The 19,581-nt window shown below is 37.4% G+C and overlaps 1 protein-coding gene across 1 annotated transcript in view; it reads right to left on the bottom strand.

The window, feature by feature from the left end:
- The window catches only part of MAOA (monoamine oxidase A), a gene marked incomplete at both ends in the record, with an annotated part of 71,064 nt that overhangs the window by 15,211 nt on the left and 36,272 nt on the right, over positions 1–19,581 (bottom strand). The window contains 6 exons of the mRNA XM_080719439.1: positions 537–633; positions 1,479–1,638; positions 2,240–2,389; positions 6,704–6,845; positions 11,946–12,037; positions 13,085–13,189. Coding sequence (XP_080575565.1) covers positions 537–633; positions 1,479–1,638; positions 2,240–2,389; positions 6,704–6,845; positions 11,946–12,037; positions 13,085–13,189 — 746 coding nt within the window. The remainder of the gene's footprint in view (positions 1–536; positions 634–1,478; positions 1,639–2,239; positions 2,390–6,703; positions 6,846–11,945; positions 12,038–13,084; positions 13,190–19,581) is intronic.

Here is a 19,581-nt window from a genome sequence, read left to right as displayed (position 1 = left end):
GCTCCACTCCAAACTGTGCCTACAGATTAGTCAGCCATCTTATATCTCAGGGTAAAAGCTTAACATTAACTATGTAGCAGGTGTTTGGAATGGAGAAGAGAATGAAGCCCAGAAACCCTGTGTCTGAGAGGTTTTGCAGGATAATGCAATTGTCTTTCCAGAATGATTGTGAACAGTCTGCCTCTAGGCAAGGTTGGCTACCATACTGCCTGTATACTTCCTTTTTACACTCCATCCTCGATGTGGAAGTGTTACAGGAGAAAGAAATATATGGACACAAGTTCAAAATGTTGTCGATTTTAGTAGTTTCCCAGTGTTCTTGTCTGTCTATCTCTCACATAAACACACACATACACAAACAAACAAACAAACAAACAAACAAACACAGAAAACACTAAATCTTTTAATACATGGAAACATGATATAGTTTTGTAAGGTTATTTCTCATTGCTTGAGCTCAGTTCCAAAGCAATATACTTTGCTAGCATCTACACCAACACAATTTAGAAAATGAGGAACACCTAGCTCTAACTTACCCCATGATGGCAGGCAGTGATCCATCTGGTTTGGTGTCATCCAAAGTTATTGAAATTGGAGCTTCTTCATCTTCAATGATCATACAGCCACAGTAATCTTAACCAGGAGAAAATTAATAGGAGATTAAAAGTGACTTCATTAGAGATACATATGTATAAAATATTTAAAAGCTATTTTGCATAGAAGAAGATAAATCTTAATTGGCCTTTACCCCAACTCTAGAAGACATTTCCTGTTACATATACACAGTGACTTATTCAAGACTGTCTATTCCCTCTTACACATGGAAAAGACCCATCTCTATCACATTTACATAAAGAGCTTAAGGTCAATGTATGGCAAAACTGGTAATATGGCCTTGGATGCTAGAATACATGGGGAGGAGAGGGGATATGTTGGAGGAATTCACTTCTATTGATGCCAGAAGTTATAAGAAGAGAAGGAATCCTAAGAATATGAGCAGAAGGCTTATCAACAGTACCAACCATATCTACAGAGTTTTCTAAGTCCCAGATCCTGCTTTGTTTAATTCTCAAAACACTAGGACAATAAGTATAACTTTTAGCATTTTTTGCTGAGACTAATGCTAATAAGTAAAGCCCAGGAATATCTGATTTAAGATCTGAGCTTTCTATAAAGCCCCTTGGTCTAGCTCTGCTCATGAAGAATATATAGCAGAACAAATGTCAGGAGGCAAAGCAACCATGGCCCACAACTGGTGTTCTCATTGGGGGTTTTCTTTTTCCTCCCTTGCCAACAAGTGCTCTCAGGGTCATATTGTTTTGCGAAGCTGTGAAGAAATCGACAGATATCTGATCTGACAGGTACCTCTACCAATATGAAAAATTGTCTTTTTCCATTCAGTGCTTTCTGTTCAACACTCCTAATAGAATGTGATTCCTTCACTTAATATAATTTAAACAAGAATATGATCAGCTTACCTTTTTCCTTCCAGAAGGCTTCCTTGTAATACATCATGCACTTAATGATAGCCCCCATTGGAAGACGCTGGATTAACTGGTTTCTCTCTGGTGGAAGTTCTGGATGAAAGTGGATCTTGGCAGTCAGAGTTGGAGGGATGGCACTAATTACGTATTTGCACTAAAACACACATATGCAAAATATTACCTCAAACATAACCTGTTGTCTTTGCAGAGGATGTGAAACATGATTATCATTTTAAATAACATTGTGCAGTGACAAGTTATAAACTGAGGCAACTGTGAGGCAATGAAACAGAACAAAGTAGGTCAAACAAGGCTGCTAATTTGGAATATGAGACAGAAATATGCTAGCAATAACTAGCGTATTATCACTATGGAAAATGACACATCTCTATCACATTTACATAAAGAACAAAGGGTCAATGTATGGCAAAACTGGTAATATGGTCAGTTATAGCACTGCATGCATAATATTTGGTTAGGAACCACAGAAGTCACAAGGCCTTTTTAATCATAAACCATTTTTTTGTGGTACTGGGGATGGAACCCAGGGTCACTGTACCTCTGAGCTACACCTCAAGCCCTATTTTTTAGTCCTTTTAGTTTTTTGAAACAGGATCTCACTGAGTTGTGAAGGGCCTCGCTAAGTAGCTGAGGCTGTGAAACATGATTCTCCAGTCTCCAACTCCTGAATGCTGGGATTATAAGCGTGCACCATCATGCCTAGCCATAAACCATTTTTGACTGAAATGAGTTACCTCATAGAGTTCATGATTCACTGTCTCTATGACAATGTTGTCACCAGACTGGTCAATATAGGTAACAGGATGATTTAACTTTACTCGGTCTCCAAGGAGGTCCATTATCCGCTCACTCACTTGACCAGATCCACCTACAAACTTCCGTTCCTACAGAAGGAGATAGGCAGGAAAAGAGATGTTATAAAAGCCTGAGAAAGGAAAATCATATTTTCCACTGATTAGGAAACCTAATTACCACTAGACTTCCACCCTTTTAGCAATTAACTGTCAGAAAAATTATTAGCATAGAGGCAAAGTTGGCTGAGCACCTCAGTTACCACCCACCATACAGCTCCTAACAGTGAAAAGCCATTACTAGCTTATAAAATCACAAGCAGAAAAAATATATTTCCCTATGTCAGTGCTGCCCTGAACAAATAGAAATAGTTAAGTCTCTGGGCTTCAGATACCCAAGAGAGTAGTGCATGGAAGGAGCCTTAGGAAAGAGAAGAAGCTGTCCTTTTTCCAGTGGATACAGTTTCTGATCTCCTTTCCTTGCTTCTTGCAGTGGACTGGGGTTGTCTGGGCAGACTCAGATAGAGGAGGATGGAATGCCATACCATAGTCAATGTGACTCTAAGGTAAGAGGCCTAAAGTGTTTAAAAGTGCTCTATCAGTCATCAGATGAGATTTTAGGAATCTGAATCTCAAATCTTGAGCAACTTTTCCCAAAACTGTTTGAAAGTTTCATAGCAGAGGCAGAGAGAGGTGAAGGATAAGTGCTTGTTCCTTCAGATATTGTTAAATAGATCCTTTGGGTGGCCCTGTAAAACCAGAGTGTTCTGTCCACTGAGATCTACTGCACTCCACATGGAAATGGTTTCGACTTAAATTTCTTGTGTGTGTGGTATTGGGCATTGAACCCAGGGGCATTCTACCTCCAAGATACACCCCCAGCCCTACTTTTCTTATCTTGAAACAGGGTCTCACTAGGTTTATGAGAGTTTCACTACAGGTTGCTGAGGCTTGCCTCAAACCTCTGATCTCCCTGTATAAGCCTCCCAAGTACTGGAATTATAGACGTGCACCACCATGCCTGGCTCCAAATTAATTTAAGAAAGTCCTTAGCATAATGCATTTGGTAAAAATTGTAGAAATGTTGTTAGTTTCTTGTAGATTTTTTTTACTATTTTACAAAGTGACTCAATTCATTATTTTACATGGTTTTGACTATTTCCTTTATTCTTTTTGTCTTTTATTTTTTCTAATTATTTTTTGATTTTGTATTTTTTCTTTTTTTATTGGTATGTTGTAGTCAAACATCTTAATGAGGTACAAGATGATAGAGACATACATGCAGACATCAATGATTTATAGCCCTTCCCCAATCCCACCCCATTCTCTCCCCCCAACCTCCTTCTCATGTTTGAATTAGTGATTGACTTTGAGATGTTTGTGAATATACATCATGTACATTAGGGAATTTTCCTCTTCTCCCCTCCTATCCCTCTCATTTAGATCGCTTTATTTGCTCATCTATGTTTTCTCCTTCTTCATCTAGAGTTCTTCCTATAGACCTTTTTATCCCTAGCTTCTGCATATTAGAAAGACCATCTGAGTTTTTCTTTTTGTGACTGACTAATCTCACTCAGTATAATGTTCTCCAGTTCCATTCATTTTCCTGAAAATGACATAATTTTTCTGCTTTATGGCTGAGTAAAATTCAACTGTGTACATAACTCATAATTTTGTAATCCATTTATCTGTTGATGGACATTTTGGCTGGCTCCATATTTTGTCAATTGTGAATTGTATGGCTATGAATATAAATATGCATGCATTACTCTCGTAGTTTGGTTTCCATTATTTTGGAAGCCCAGAATTGGTATTGCTAGATTATATGGTAGGCTCATTCCCATTCTTCTGCGGATTCTACATACTATTTTCCAAAGTGGTTGTACTAATTTGCCATTCCCCCAGCAATGTACTAGAGTTTCCACTTCTCGACATCCTCACCAACATTTATTATTGTTTGTGTTTTGAATGATTATCAGTTTAGTTAGTGTTAGATAAAATTTCAGGGTAGGTTTGATTTGTATCTCTCTAATTGCTAATGATGTTGAACATTTTTTCATATGTTTAATTGGCCATTTGAATTTCTTCTTTTGTTTCCCCTTTTTTTTTTTTTTTTTGGCAGTACTGGGGATAGACCCCCAAGGGCGTTCTACTTCTGAGCTAAGCTCCCAGTGCTATTTTTCCTATTCTTTATTTTGAAACAGGGTCTCACTGAGTTGAAGTGGGCCTCACTAAGTAGCTGAGGCTGTCCATGAACTGAAATCCTCCTGTCTCAGCCTCTCAAATGTTGGGATTACAAGTCTGTGCCACCACACCCAGTTTGCTTGACCATTTTTTATTGGTGCATTAGATTCATACATCATATTGGGGTAAAAACTTGTGTGTACATACATGAGAACATCACTGATTTAACCCTTACCCAATTCCCACCCCATTCCCTCCCCATCCCTCCCTCCCTTGCTTGGCTTAGTGATTGACTTCTATATTTTAAGTAGATTGTGTGTTTTAGAGATTTTCCTTCTCCCCCGACTCCTTTCTCCTCCTTTAGGTTGTCTTGTTTGCTCCTCTATAAGATTTCCTTTTTCATCTAGAGTTCTTCCTATGACCCATTTCTCCTTAGCTTTCACATATTAGGGAAAGCATCTGATTTCTTATTTTTTCTGACTGACTAATCTCACTTAGCATAATGAGGATGTGGAGAAGTGGGGACTCTAAAACATTGTTGGTGGGATTGCAAATTAGTGCAACCACTTTGGAAAACAGTATGGAGAATCCTCAGAAGAATGGGAACAAATTTCCCATTTGATACGGCAATACCACTTCTGGGTATCTACCCAAAAGAAAGTAAGCCAAACTACCAAACTAATGCATGTGTGTCTATGTTCATAGCTGCACAATTCACCATAGCCAAACTATGGAACCAGCCAAGATGTCCATCAACACATGCTTGACCATTTTTTTGATTGGGTTATTATTTTTTGGTGCTGAGTTTCTTGAGTTCTATGTATATTCTAGATATTAGCCCTCTATTTGAGGAGTAGTTGGCCAAAATTTTCTCCCATTCTGTTAACTCTCTATTGAGGTTTTTGATACTTTACTTTGTTGTTCAGAAACTTTCAGTTTAATGGGGTCCCATGTATTGATCTTCCTTTTAATTTCTTGTGATTTGGGGGTCTTTTGAGAAAGTTTCTATCTGTGTCTATGTATTGAAGTGTTGGACTTACACCCTCTTCAAGGAGCTGCAAATGCTCTGGTCTGATTTCCAAGTCTTTTATCCATCTTGAATTGACACTTGTACAGAGTGAGAAACTGAGATTTATTTCTATTTTTCTGCATATGATTTTGGCAACACAATTTATTGAAGAGGCTATCTCTTTGCCAGGGTATGTTTTTGGCCCCTTTATAAAAAATTAATTGGCTCTATGTGTGTGGATTTTTTTTTCAGAGTGTTCTATTCTGTTTTTTAAAAAATGGTTAGAAATACATAATAATATACTGAGACACAGCCCAATGTTGACAATTAGGTACCTCAATCATGAGTATCCATGCTATAAATTTTTTACTTCTATAACAGGCTATCATTTTATGATACTACCAAAGTTCTTTATTAAAATATTCCCATGGTGGTGTAGACCTAATTTATGATTTGCCCTTTCTCGGGAAACAAGTACCACTTATAGTCTGACCTATGTTTTTCAAGAGTTGCTTTGAATATTCTTGTTCACTAACCACTGCTTCTATGTTTAATATTTGTTAAACAAAATTGTATGAGGGAAAAGTTAAGTTCTTTATGAAGTTATTACGATAATGGCTTGAGATTCCTAATCTGAACTGTACTTTCTATAAGGTCATATAGCGTGTATCTAAAAGTATTCTGGTTCCTCTGAATGAAGGGTACACATAACAGACATGAGTCAAGATACTTTAGAAAGTAAAATATGGCTTAAAAGGAATAATGTGGGATCTCTGCCTATAAGTAAATGCACTTTAAAAATTCAGCCAGGTATGATGGCAACACACCTGCAATCCCAGTTCTTGAGAGAGGCAGTGATAAGACAATTGCAGATTTGTGGCCAGCCTCAGCAACTTAGTGAAACCCTCTGCAACCTAGTGAGACTCTCTTTCAAAATAAAAATACAACAGGAGTTGGGGTGTAGCTCAGAGGTCAAATGCTCCTGAGTTCAATCTCTAGTATTACATGCGTACACACACACACACACACACACACACACACACACACTCAAATTTCTTTAGCTTTGAACTTCTTTTCATTCATGAAAAAGGAAATAAAAACATAATTTCTCAGACATGATTTTGAGATCATTTTGTGCCATTATTTAGTCATGATCAGATATACCAAACCTATTATCAAAACACAGCTATAGTGTTAGAACAGACATGCTATACCTGGCCTCCATTGGTGATTGAGAATATCCGAGTGGTGCCACCACACTGTTTCACATACCATAAAAACCACAGGGCAGACACTTCATGGGGCTCAGAGGTCACATTGATATTCACAAAAAGAGAAGCAAATTGCCTAGCAGTCCTGTTCACAGAACAAGAAGGGAAAATACATACATGAGTCACAGGATTACATAGTGTTAAAAGTGCAATGTAGTACAGTTAGAAAGCAGTTTCATGGCTTTTGGAAAACAAACATCAGAGGCTCAATTTCTGAAGAAATACATGTTTATACTTTTATTTGGTACATTATAATTATACTTCTTACTGGGATATAGGATGATAGAAGCATAAATTTACACAACTCTTAGAGTACTTCCCTTGGGTCCTAACTTCTCCCTCACTGGCTGATTCCTGGCAATTAACATCCCCATATTATCTTCCCTCCCTTGACCCTAATCACCCTTGCTCATTCATGGAAGACATGCTCAAATCCACTACTACCACCACCACCAAAAAAATCTAAACAAAAAACTCCCATGGATCTTGTCTATTCCACCTACACAGTGATTCATGCCAGGAAAAAAAACAGTCTACTAATAATATTCACCCTTCTTGTCTTCCCCTGCTCCTGTGGACCATTCCAGGAAGATACCATCACCTATAACATATACTCTTCTTGTCTCCCCTAAAATACCCTACAATACTTAGTAGATTATGCCAGGAAGTTATCATTCTATTACACCATTGAACCTTTCTATCAGTTTGGGTCCCTCTTGGACTATACCATACTTCCTCAGCATCCACTCTGACTTTCTATGTTCCAATTCCTCATTATGATCCCTTGAAATTGTCTTGTATTACCTGTGCCTTTCTCCAAGCCTTATTATTGCTAGAAGATATCGTTTTTTCCTTTTGGTATTGAGATTAAAGCCAGGGGCAGTAAACCTCTGAGTTACACCCCAACCCTTTTTTGTTATTTTCTGAAGAAACAGTCTTGCTAAGTTTCTGAAGCTGTCCTCTAAACTGTGATCCTCTCCTCTCAGCCTTCCAAGTACTGCAATTACAGGCATTTGGCCACTAAGCCCAGCTCTGAAGATACCATCTTACCACATCACATACTCTTCCGGTTCCATCTCTTGCCATGGCCTTTTCATTGAAAATACCATCTCAGGTAATCTACCTCTTCTTTTCCATGATATTGTCAGTTCATTCCTATAAGGTACCTTCACTGCCCCAATACAATTTAAATGCTTTCATTCTCTTCTGATGGAACATTCCTGAAATATACTATCCATCCCACATCACATATTTATCCTGTCTCCCCCAAGTTCCTTTAGGGAGAAACTTGGAAAAACTTCACCAGAAATTACCTTTTGAGTTTCTCTTGGCCCTCCTATCAGTCACTCTGGAAACATATTCACTCCTAACATTCTGCCTCCCCCTGTACCTATGGATCATTCCAGAAAGACACCATCATCCACAACTCTCCCAGCCCCTGTATTATGCATTCCTAAAGGACACTATGCCATGTAGGATCCACCCACCAGTCTCCCCAAGCCTCTATTGTGCATTTCTAAAAGATATAATGCCTTGTGGGATACACTCACAAATATACCCAGGCCCTGTGGGTTGTTCCTGGGAAAATCCATCTACTATTCCATTCCCTGTTCCACCCTGCTTCAGTGTCTCATTCCCATTAAGATACTATCCAACTCAACAAAAATCTATCCTAATCTGCTATGCTCCAACCCTTATGAGTAATTCCTGGAAGATACTAAGCTACCCTAAAATTTCAACTCCAACTCATTCCTTTCTCATCTATTCTCAGTGGGCCATTCTTGGAAGATACTAAGTGGAAACCATACTTCTAATTGACTCATGTTCTCTGGTTAATTCCTACAAATACCACCCATACTATCATTGCTCTCTTCTCTTTCATCACTTTGGCTCACTATTGGAAGATATTATTAACCCTTTCTCCCACCCCAAAATCTTCCATGTAGCCTGCCTACCCCTCCAACACACACAGTGATTCATTATAGGAAAATACCACTCTACCAACAATGTCCACCCTTCCTATCTTCCCCTGCAGGTGGACAATTCTATGAAGATCCTATCATCCATAATATTTTCTTGGAAGATATCATTGTTCCAAAACAACTCATATATCTAGCCCTTCCCTGACACAGTGCACGCCTAGAACATTCCACCGTGTCTTATACAGGTCCCATCTCCCCCAAAGTTCCTATGGATCAGTTCCCCAAAATTTACCATTCTACCAACAACACTCACCATTCTTGTCTTTTCTGTCATTGTGTGCCATTCCAGGAATATACCACCATCTAAAAATTATAGCCTCTCCGTTTTTGTTTTCCCTTGCACCTGTGGGTTATTCCTAGAAGATACCACTCCATCCTCAAAAGACACACCCTTCCTGTTTTCCCCCAGTATCACAGGGTGATTCCCAGAAGACATCATCCTACTACACAATATAATTTTCCTGTTTTTATCTTGATTCCAGCTCTTTCCAGAAATATGACACCAGAGCCTGACTTCTAAGCTTTATGACCACCCATTATAGTTGATTATCCTTGAGGGATACCATTAGCCTAACTCCCATCCTATTTTCCCCTGCTTCTGAGAATGATTACTGGGCAATATAATCCTACCTAGGATATTTACATTAGCTGTATCCCAAGTGTATGATTTTTGAAAGATACCATCAACTCTAAACATTCTTTCTGCTTCCTCCTTTCCCTTTGGGTCATTCTTGGAACATGCTGTTCTATACTGTCTGCCCTACTTGATGCATTGGATAATTCCTATAAAACACTATCCCTCCATCATAACAAACTAATACTGTCTCCTCTGCCCCTTTGCATCAGCTTGTGAAGATATCCACCTGATCACATCTAGTTTTTCCTAAGTTGCAAAGTCCCCTATAGCTCATTTTAGAGTGACAGTACTCCCACATCCAACATCAAATTTTCCCCTGGTCACTTTGGATTGTATCTGGAAGATACTATGCAACCAATATATTCCACCTTTTCTATCTTCCCCTGATTTGTTTGTAACACCTGAAATATACCATGCTCCCAAACCATCCAACTTTCTCTGTCTTCCCCGGTCCCATTTGGGTATCCCTGGAATATACCATCCTTACAATACCTGTACTTCTCCCTCTTCTCCTCAATCCTTTTGGTGTATTCCTGAAAGATGGTATACCCACAACTCAATACCTAGCCTCTTGTATCCTCCCCACCTCTGTATGTCACTACTAGAATATACTATCATGCTCATACACCATTGTTTTCATCTTCTCACTGACTCTGGTTCTTTCCTAAAAGATATCATATTTTCCTATACAAACCACCCTCCCTTCCCCCATAAAATTCAGGCTCCTTGCTAGAAGATACCATGTCAGAACTTTCACCCCTTCTGTCTCCTCACCCCTACACAGTGGAACATTTCAGGAAGGTACCATTTTCAACATCATCCATTCATCAATGTCTCCTCCATCTATAGATCATTACTAAAATATACTATCATGCCTCAGCAAATAGGATTCCTAACATTCCCATATCCCCCATATATAAATTCCAGGAAAACACTTCCTAGAAATTGGTTTACCTTTCATGTCTCTCCCATACCACAGTCCCAAATAGAAATTTTTGGTAAATATAATCCACCCTAAAACATCCCCACATCCTGTTTCACCCTACACATGTGGATCATCCCTAGAAGATAGCATCATACACACCTCCTCCTGACTCCTCCAGCCCCTATGCTGCATTCCTAGAAGATATCATACCTTCTAGGATCCACCTCCTGTCTCCTCCACTCTGGGAGTCATTCTTACAAGATAATATCATAACCTCCCCCAAATTTGTTGATTCTGTCTATTCCACCTGCACAGTAGTTCATTCAAGGAAGATACCATTCTACCAATAACATCCACAATTCCTGTCTTCCCCTGCAATCCTGGGAAGACGCCATCAACCATAATCTCTACTATTCCAGTGTCCCCTACATTAACCAATGGATCATTCCTGAAAGATACCACCCTATTATACTACTAAATTATGTCTATTTCTCCAAGTTATTGCGGGTCCTTTCTGAAATATACTATTTTGCCCAGTCAGTGCCTTCATATAGTAGGCTCCAAATAAATACATGCTAATAAGCATACAAATTAATACACACTAATAAATTAAATACATACAAAATAAATATAGTCATATGCCACATAATGACATTTTGATCCACAATGTATCATAGATATGATGATGGTTATATAAAATTATATGGCCTAGTGACATAGTAACTGTCTTAATTATGTATGTGCTAGGATGTTCATATAGCCATGAAATTACCTAACAATGCATTTCTTAAAAGATACCCCTGTCATTAAGTCATGTTTATATTGGTGATAAAATAATAAATTAGTAATACATATTTTAACTGAAACCATTGAATAGTTTATATTTTTCATTAATAGAGGCTAGGTTCCCCCTAGTTTTATATTATTCTACAACTATATGGAATTAATTTTAAATATCTTTGCAAGCTGCTTTTGTAGACAACTTTTATATAATGTAAAATCAATTACTTTTTTTGGTGGTACTGGGGTTCCTGGAAACCCTTTTACCTCCAGGCTACACTCCCAGACCCATTTTATATTTTTATTTGGAAACAGGGTCTCTTAAGCCAGCAAGGCTGGCTTTGAACCTGCACGATCCTCCTGTCTCTGCCTCCCAAGCGCGGGGATTACAAGAGTGCGCCACCATGCCTGGCCTCAATTACTATTTTTATGATATATCATACAATCCTTTCATTAAAAGTCCCTTACTACCGGGCGTGGTGGCGCATGCTTGTAATCCCCGCGCTTGGGAGGCAGAGACAGGAGGATCGCGCAGGTTCGAAGCCAGCCACGCGCGCTGGTTTAGGAGACCCTGTTTCCAAATAAAAATGTAAAAAAATAGGTCTGGGAGTGTAGCCCAGAGGTAGAAGGGCTTCCAGGAACCCCAGTACCACAAAAAAAAGTCCCTTACTTAAGTTTATTATTCAATTTCTGCTTAAACCTGCTCTGAAAGTATCTAAAACACCCTGAAAGTGCCCCAAAGTTTATTAGATTTCCTAACTTTTTTCCCATATATGCTACTAAAAAAAGCACTGCAGCTCAAGATAGGACAAAAAGGTTCAGAAGAGGAGATAAAAATAAAATTTAAATAGTCAAATATACTTTGTCCAGCAGATTTTATCGATGAGATCCTTCATGGTCATCTTATCCCATTCCTCTGCATGTGGAGCCTGCCAGGGTGCATCAGCTGGAATCTGAAAGAAAAAGGAGGTCTTACATTCTGGTGTGATAGTAACTGTCATTATCACCTCTCAAAGAGGGTTTCATGAGAACCTCTCTGAAAACTACCTTTTCAGTCTCTATTGGAATGTGATTACCTTGAAATTCTATGTAGAAGTGAGAGAGCTCTTTGGATTCCATTCCTTAATGTGGTTGTCAAAATAATAGTATTGATAATTTTTGTGGTATAGATTTAGAATGTCTCAAAACCTTATGTGAAAACAATGCATACAGGTTTGGAGGCAGACATGGCTGGAAAGGTAGGTCACGAGGGGTATGGCCTTGGGGACTATGTCTGTGAACTGAGTGCATCATTTCTCTATCAGGCCTTAAAGCCATTCTGACCATGGACTGACCTCTGAAATTGTGAGCCCTTAATAAACCTTACATCCTCTAAGTTGTGCTTGTCAGATATTTTGGTTATAACAATCAAAATGCTGACCAAAACAATGATCACAATTCTATAGAATGTATAAATTTATATGTAACTATGATTAGGATGATTATCATTGTTTATTATTATTATTATTATTATTATTATTATTATTATCATCATCATCATCATCATTGAAAACTAATACCCATTTTAGGTGACCAAATCTAGTTTGAGAGAGTGACACTACAGAGCCTAAGACTTAGTAAACAAATCCTTCTCCTTTTTACTATTTAAAGTGGCCCTGCAGATGGATAAAATCACTATAAGTTGAAATACTTAGCAAAACTATGTCATACTAATCCCCAATGCAATAGAACTGAAGGTATACAGGCATTAATATCAGCAAGAGTAGGGTTGAATCCTGGTTACTTTGCTCTGTGGTTTTGGATAAATTATATAACCTCTTGATACTCATTTTCTCCAATTTGACAAGTAGGAATCCCACCAGATTTGTAGAATTGGTATGCACTACAAATGGTATGCATCAATGTCTAGAGCAATATTTCTTGTACTGAACAATGATAATAAAATATATATCACCGTTATTTCAGTAATAGGTCCTGTGCAAACTGAACACATATTTTACCTCCTTTCCCATGTTATCCAATGTCCGCCACAGATTATTGTAATCCAGATATGCAAAAGGATTCCACACAGGAGGAAATGCTCCCCGAAATGGATAAGTTTTTCCCTGGAACATAAAAGCAAAGGAAAGTCATTAAAATAGTGATACTTTAAGTTAGGATGGAAAAAATTTAAGATGGCAGTGAAAAAACACAAGACTCACTCAATCAATCTAAGACAGCCATTTTCTTCTTTTTGTCGACATAAGTTTTATTTTAATCATTTAATGCTTGTGCAAAATTCAGTTTTAGTCAAGTCTGAAATACTTTTTTAAAAGAAGCTATTCATTTTAAACAGAATAGGAAATAAAATATGAGTTGGCTAGGATTCTCATGTGAGATGTGGTCAAACAGCCAATACACAATACAATCAGTTAGTAGATAGAGGCAAAGGATTAAAGTAAATCATGCATCATCTTCCATGTAACATGTTGGCTTTTTTCCAAAATATAAAGATTAATTTCACTAGGTTTATTAACTGTACCTATTAATTTGTACCTTCATCTGAAAATAGTATTTGAATGGAACACATATTTATAGCTCATATAACACTAGCTTTCTACTGACAGTTAAGGAATTATTTCATCAGGTGATGCTCAGATTCAGGCAGATGTTAGAATTAACAGTGAGCACTATAAGACAGTCATTTTCAAAGTAACAGGATCTTCTAAGAATAGATTCCCAAATTTATTGGCATATACCCTCTCTTCAGAAAAAAATGATTCAGGGACACTCTGGGTACTTTTGCCCCTTTATTTTTATTCAATGCCTTCCAATTGCACCCAAGGTTGCTATCCACCTGCCCAGATCTTCCAGTATCCTTCTCAGTATCTCCATCTCAAAGAATCTATATACTACATTGGAAGTATTCCCATTGGTGGAAAATAAATGTATTTTACTTATACAGGCCCAATTTTGGTAAGATTAACAAAATTTCCCCAGTGCTGTTTGCTGTTTTTAATTTATAGAAAATCACAGCTTTTGAGTTATTTCTACTTATTTGAACAAATAAGGTTAACCCACTCTAGTAACTATTGCTGAGACCACAATATTACCAATTCCTTAGTTCTTATTTAATATCTTAGAAGAAGGTATCCTACTCAAATGAGAGCAAGATGAAGACATTAAGGAATATCTTTAGACTATATATAGGACAGGAATAGCAAAGTAGACTATTTTAAGGTCCACACAGGCTAAATAAAGACTGACCAGATGGCAGACTATGTCTAATATCAAGAATCAGAATATTAGCAATGTGGAATAATAATGGGCATTTGCCACTTTGGGCTATCAAGGATTAATTCTCCTTCCCTCTGTTGCACTGTTTTCCTTCTGAGACATTCTGTGAACAGTTATGTTGGAAGAATAGTCCTCAGTATCAGCTGCCATTACAGAAAGGTAATGGGTTAGATATCTCTCGCCCCCTCACCTACTAGTACAACAACTGTATGAACCTATTATCTGATCTTTGACAATCATACACTCTTAGAGGACTCTAATCCTGGAGGCCACCACTTAAGTATAGAAGAAAATGAAATGTAAAGCCAGGCATGATAGTGCACACCTATAATCCCAGTACTTGCGAGGCTGAGACAGGAGGATTGCAGGTTCAAGGCAAGCCTCAGCAACTTAGACCCTATTTCAAAATAAAAAAATAAAAAGTGGTGTGGGTATAGCTCAGAGGTAGAATATCACTCAGTTCAATCCCTGGTAACACACACACACACACACACACACACACACACGACTATGAGTTCCCTTTTCCCTTGGGAGTATGTTGTGCAGATGCTTCCTACTACAAAGATCATGGCTATAGTTCCTGCCCCTAACTTGTCAGAGCTTTCCTGTTCTCTGCTCATTTTCAAATGCAGTCTTCCAGTCTTATGTTGATTGTAGGACTCTTCTCATTTCCATTTAGTGAATTCCCTCTGTTAGCCCAGGTTGGTTTACATATGGTCTGATAACAAGATCTCTAACATAAAGGCAGCTCATTATTAGCAACCATTTACTTTATTTCATTGTATGACATTCTTTCTGCTGAGCAAAATCAAGGGTTGATGGATGGTGAATCCTTAGGAAAAGAAACCAGGGCTAGGTAGTTTCTAAAATGGTATTTGTGAATTTAGTTCTCTAATAGTCACCTTTCTGTCCTCAGGCTCTGTGTACACAGTTTTAATAAACAGATCAAAACTGTTTTTAAATAATGCATCTGTTCTGAACATGTACAGATATTCTTGTCACTATTTCCTAAACAAAATAGGACAACTGTTTACATAGCATTTATATTGTAGTATGCATTATAATCTAGAGATATTAAAGTATATGGGAGGAAGTGTGAAGTTTACATGCAAATAATCTGCATTTTTATTATTATGACATTTTATATAAAGGACATGAACATCCTTTAATCTTGGTTTTCACAGTGGGTCCTGGGACCAGTCCTCTGCATATACTAAGACACAATTTCACTTTAAAAGTATATGTCTTCTGCGCCGGGCATGGTGCTGCACGCTTGTACTCCCCATGCTTGGGAGACAGGAGGATCGCGCAGGTTCGAAGTCAGCCTCGCTGGCTTAAGAGACCCTGTTTCCAAATAAAAATATAAAATAGGTCTGGGAGTGTAGCCCGGAGGTAGAAGGGTTTCCAGGAACCATAAAAAAGTATATGTCTTCTCAATTTTAACAAAGTAAAAAATATTTTCTACTAGTTCAATTGTATATGAGAATTTGATTTTTAATTAAATACATATTTGTAGAAAGCCATGGACTATACAATATCAAAAGTTGTGTTTTATTTTTCCAAAATGTTCAAGAAAAACTCCTGACCATCAAAACAAAGACATAAAATATAACAGCACGCGGGTATGTGCATATGCATACAAACCAAGTAAGAATATATGACATTCATTAAGTGACAATGAAGTAAATTTCCCTTCCACATATCAAATTCAAATAACCTTGGTAGATTATGTGATCTGATTTCTTATCTGAAAAGACTATGTTGAAATGCTGCAATACAACTTTTCGAGACTCCAAATCTGTTATCATCACCACCACCATCATCACTAACATTTATTGAGATCTTTCTCTAAGCCTGGCAGTGGCTGAAGCTCTTCATATACGTTATCTCATGTAATGTCCTTCCAGCTCTGTGGAGGCAAGTACTATTAATATTTCCATTTTATAAATGAGGAGACTAAAGCCCAGTGGCAGTAGCTAGTAAATAGTAGAACGGAAATTTCCTGCTCCCAACGCCTTTACTCATAAAATGTGCTTTCCTGCCTTCTATATGGTTGATGAAATGTGGAGATAGGTTTGTTCTAGAGACATTTTAAACGTCTCCACTAAAATAAAAAAAAAACTCTGAAATGTGAAACTTATAAATCTTCCACAGGAATATTTTCTGTTTTTAAGGAGTAAACCTAGAGACTAAAAGAGCCCGAGGAAAATAAGATGGCTGCTGAGGAAACATGGCAAACTTTGAAAAATACCAGTATATGTTTTGAGAGAAATGGGCAGAGACATTTTATACAGAACACAAAAATAGCCATGAAGAGTAAAAAGTTGAGTTTAAGCAATAGCTTGGGCAGCCTTCAGAACAGCTGGTTCTTGTTATAATACTTCCCTAATTAGAAATCAAGAAAAAAAAATCTACATTTTCCTCAGTAAAATGCACTTTTTGGTGGTACTGGGGATGGAACCCAGGGGCATTCTGTCTCTGAGCTACACTCTCAGTCCTATTTTCCATGCTTTATTTTGAAACTGGGTCTCACTGAGTTGCAAAGGGCCTCACTAAGTAGCTGAGGCTGTCCGCAAACAACAATACTATCTCAGCCTCCCAAATGCTGGGATAAGTGTGCACCACCACACCTGGCCTGTATTCAAGGAATAATTTCATACAAAACTGATCTCTGCTTTAAAAAAGAATATTTGATTAAAGACACTCAAATATTCTGGATCACGTGGGGATATTAAGGAAAGTATTACAAATATGATCCTACAAATTGTGTTCCATATTTCCAATGAATTTCTTTATAGGATGCCAGCTTGAGTGTGCTTATACCAGGTCCCAAGGACCCTGTGATCTCAGATTTAATAAACACAAGGAGAATCTGGCCTGGCAATCTCCTTAGGAATGGGAGCCATGGAATATTCTAAAATAAGATCATAAAGGCCTTCTATAATATAAACTTTTTTCCTATTGGCAAGGCTCCAAGTAGAAAAAGGATTTGATCAGTTAGTTTCTTGCTTCTTCCTTCTCATTTCCCAGAAAACCCAAATCTGCCAAAGAAATATACTTCGGTGGAGACCTGGATCTCACATGTGACTAGAAGGGCTTATTTCCTCCAAAGCCTTCTTCTAGACTAGACAATTCAGGATTACCTTTTGTGTGTGAATCTCTAAAATAACATAGTAGTCACCTGTTTATTTATTCTCTGCTCAGCTATGTCTCATTTCTCTAGTAATTCATCAACCATCTGTTTTTGTTATTATCTTTGCACAGTGTTATGGTTTGCATTTTTTACATCTCTGTTCCACTATGTTTGTGAGTATCAAATTGTTATCTACCGTCCCTCACATAACTAACTGGCAGCAAATTTTTATGTGTTTGCTCATGACTCTATATTTCATCATATTCTTATAGCTTCTGACTCAAGGTTTTTTTTATCATAACTAGTTAAATGCAGCAGGTGCCTGAGTTGTGCATTCCCATCTCTGGAAAAAGCAAATCATTACAATCATGTATAAATGTTGCCCTAGCATAAAGAATGAAGGGCAAGGGATTCTAATTATATATAGAAATTTAAAACAAAGCAATTAAAATAGAAATAACACAAGTTTTTCTATAGACTCTTGAGTAATTAAAGATCACTGGCAGCAAAGTTTTAAAAAAATATTTTTCCTCATTCACAAATGTCATTAACTCAGGAGAAATAGGCAGTTAGAAAAAAGATAATGTTACACTGTGAGGACAAATGATTGTTTAACAGCCTTATTAACATATCATTCACACGCCCAGTAACTCGTCCATTTAGTTAAAATGAAATGTTTTTGTATATTCATAGAATGCATAACCATGATCACATCTAATTTTAGAACATTTTCTTTATCCCAAGAAGAAACCCTTTTCTCATCAGTAGTCACTTTCCAATATTCCCCACTCCATTTTAAAGGATTACTCAAGTATTTTACAAAGTAGATACATTATTTTACATTCCCTCCAGTAATGTATGAGAGTTCAACACCTCCCTGTCATCTGCAACACTTATTGTGTCTTTTTGATTATAGTTATTTTGTAGTGGCATGAAGTAGCATCTCATTGTGATATTTTAATTTAATATTTGGTGTTTGTTTTGTTTATGCATTGTCAGGGATAGAATCCATGGCTTTGCACATGCTAAAAAAGTACTGTACTACTGATCTACACCCTCAGCTCTTGACATTTTTTGAGAAAGGGCTTGCTATATTGCCCAGGCTGGCCTCGAACTCTTGGGCTCAACAGATCTTCTTGCCTCAGCCTCCTAAGTAGCTGGGATTATAGGAAAGAGGCACCTTTCCTGGGTCTTCATTGTAGCTTTGACTTGCATTTTTCTAATAATAACGGTGTTCATCTTTTCATGTGCCTACTGGACATTTGTATATCTTCTCTGGAGAAATATCTATTCAAGTTCTTTGCCTGATTTTGTAACTGAGCTGTCTTTTTATTACTGAGTTGTAAGAGTTCTTTATATATAAGATATAAGATGCTTTGTAAATGCTTTTTCCCATTCTATGAGTTGTCTTTCATTTTCCTGAGGGTATCCAAATGACAGAATATTTTTTTTTCCTTTGGTACTGGGGATTGAATCCAGAGCCATTCTATCTACATCGCAGCACTGCTTATTACTTATTATTTATTTAGGCATGTTCGGGATTGGACCCAGGGGCATAATTTTTTTTACTTTGAAACAGGGTCTTGCTAAGTTGCTGAGACTCGCCTCAAACATGCAATCCTTTCCCCACCTCTCAAGTACTAGGATTAAAGGCATGTGCCACTGCACCTATCTTCAAATGATAAAGCTTTAACAGGAAAATAAACCATGTGTGCATGTATATCTGTATCACTTTGAATCTCAGTATGATGCATAATTACAATAATTACAATGTACCAATAAAATTATAAAAACTTTTAAAGCAAAATTAATGTTTTGAAAAAATCCAATTTATTTTTTGTTTTATTGCATGTGCTTTTGTTTATATTCAATTAATCATTGCCTAACGCTGATAAAAATGTACTCCTCCTTTTTCTTTCAAGTATTTTATAGTTTTTTCCTTATAGTTAGGTATAAAATCTGTTTTGAGTAATTTTTTGTGGTATTGGCGATTGAACACAGAAGCATTCTACCTCTGAACTATACCTTCAGCCCTCTTTTATCTTTTATTTTGAAACAAGACCTCACTAAGTTGTGGATGGCCTCTCT

Source organism: Muscardinus avellanarius (genome assembly GCF_963383645.1).
Source record: "Muscardinus avellanarius genome assembly, chromosome: X".
Taxonomy (NCBI): domain Eukaryota; kingdom Metazoa; phylum Chordata; class Mammalia; order Rodentia; family Gliridae; genus Muscardinus; species Muscardinus avellanarius.
The sequence above is the reverse complement of the archived record's forward strand: the minus strand, read 5'-3'. Positions and strand labels throughout refer to the sequence as shown.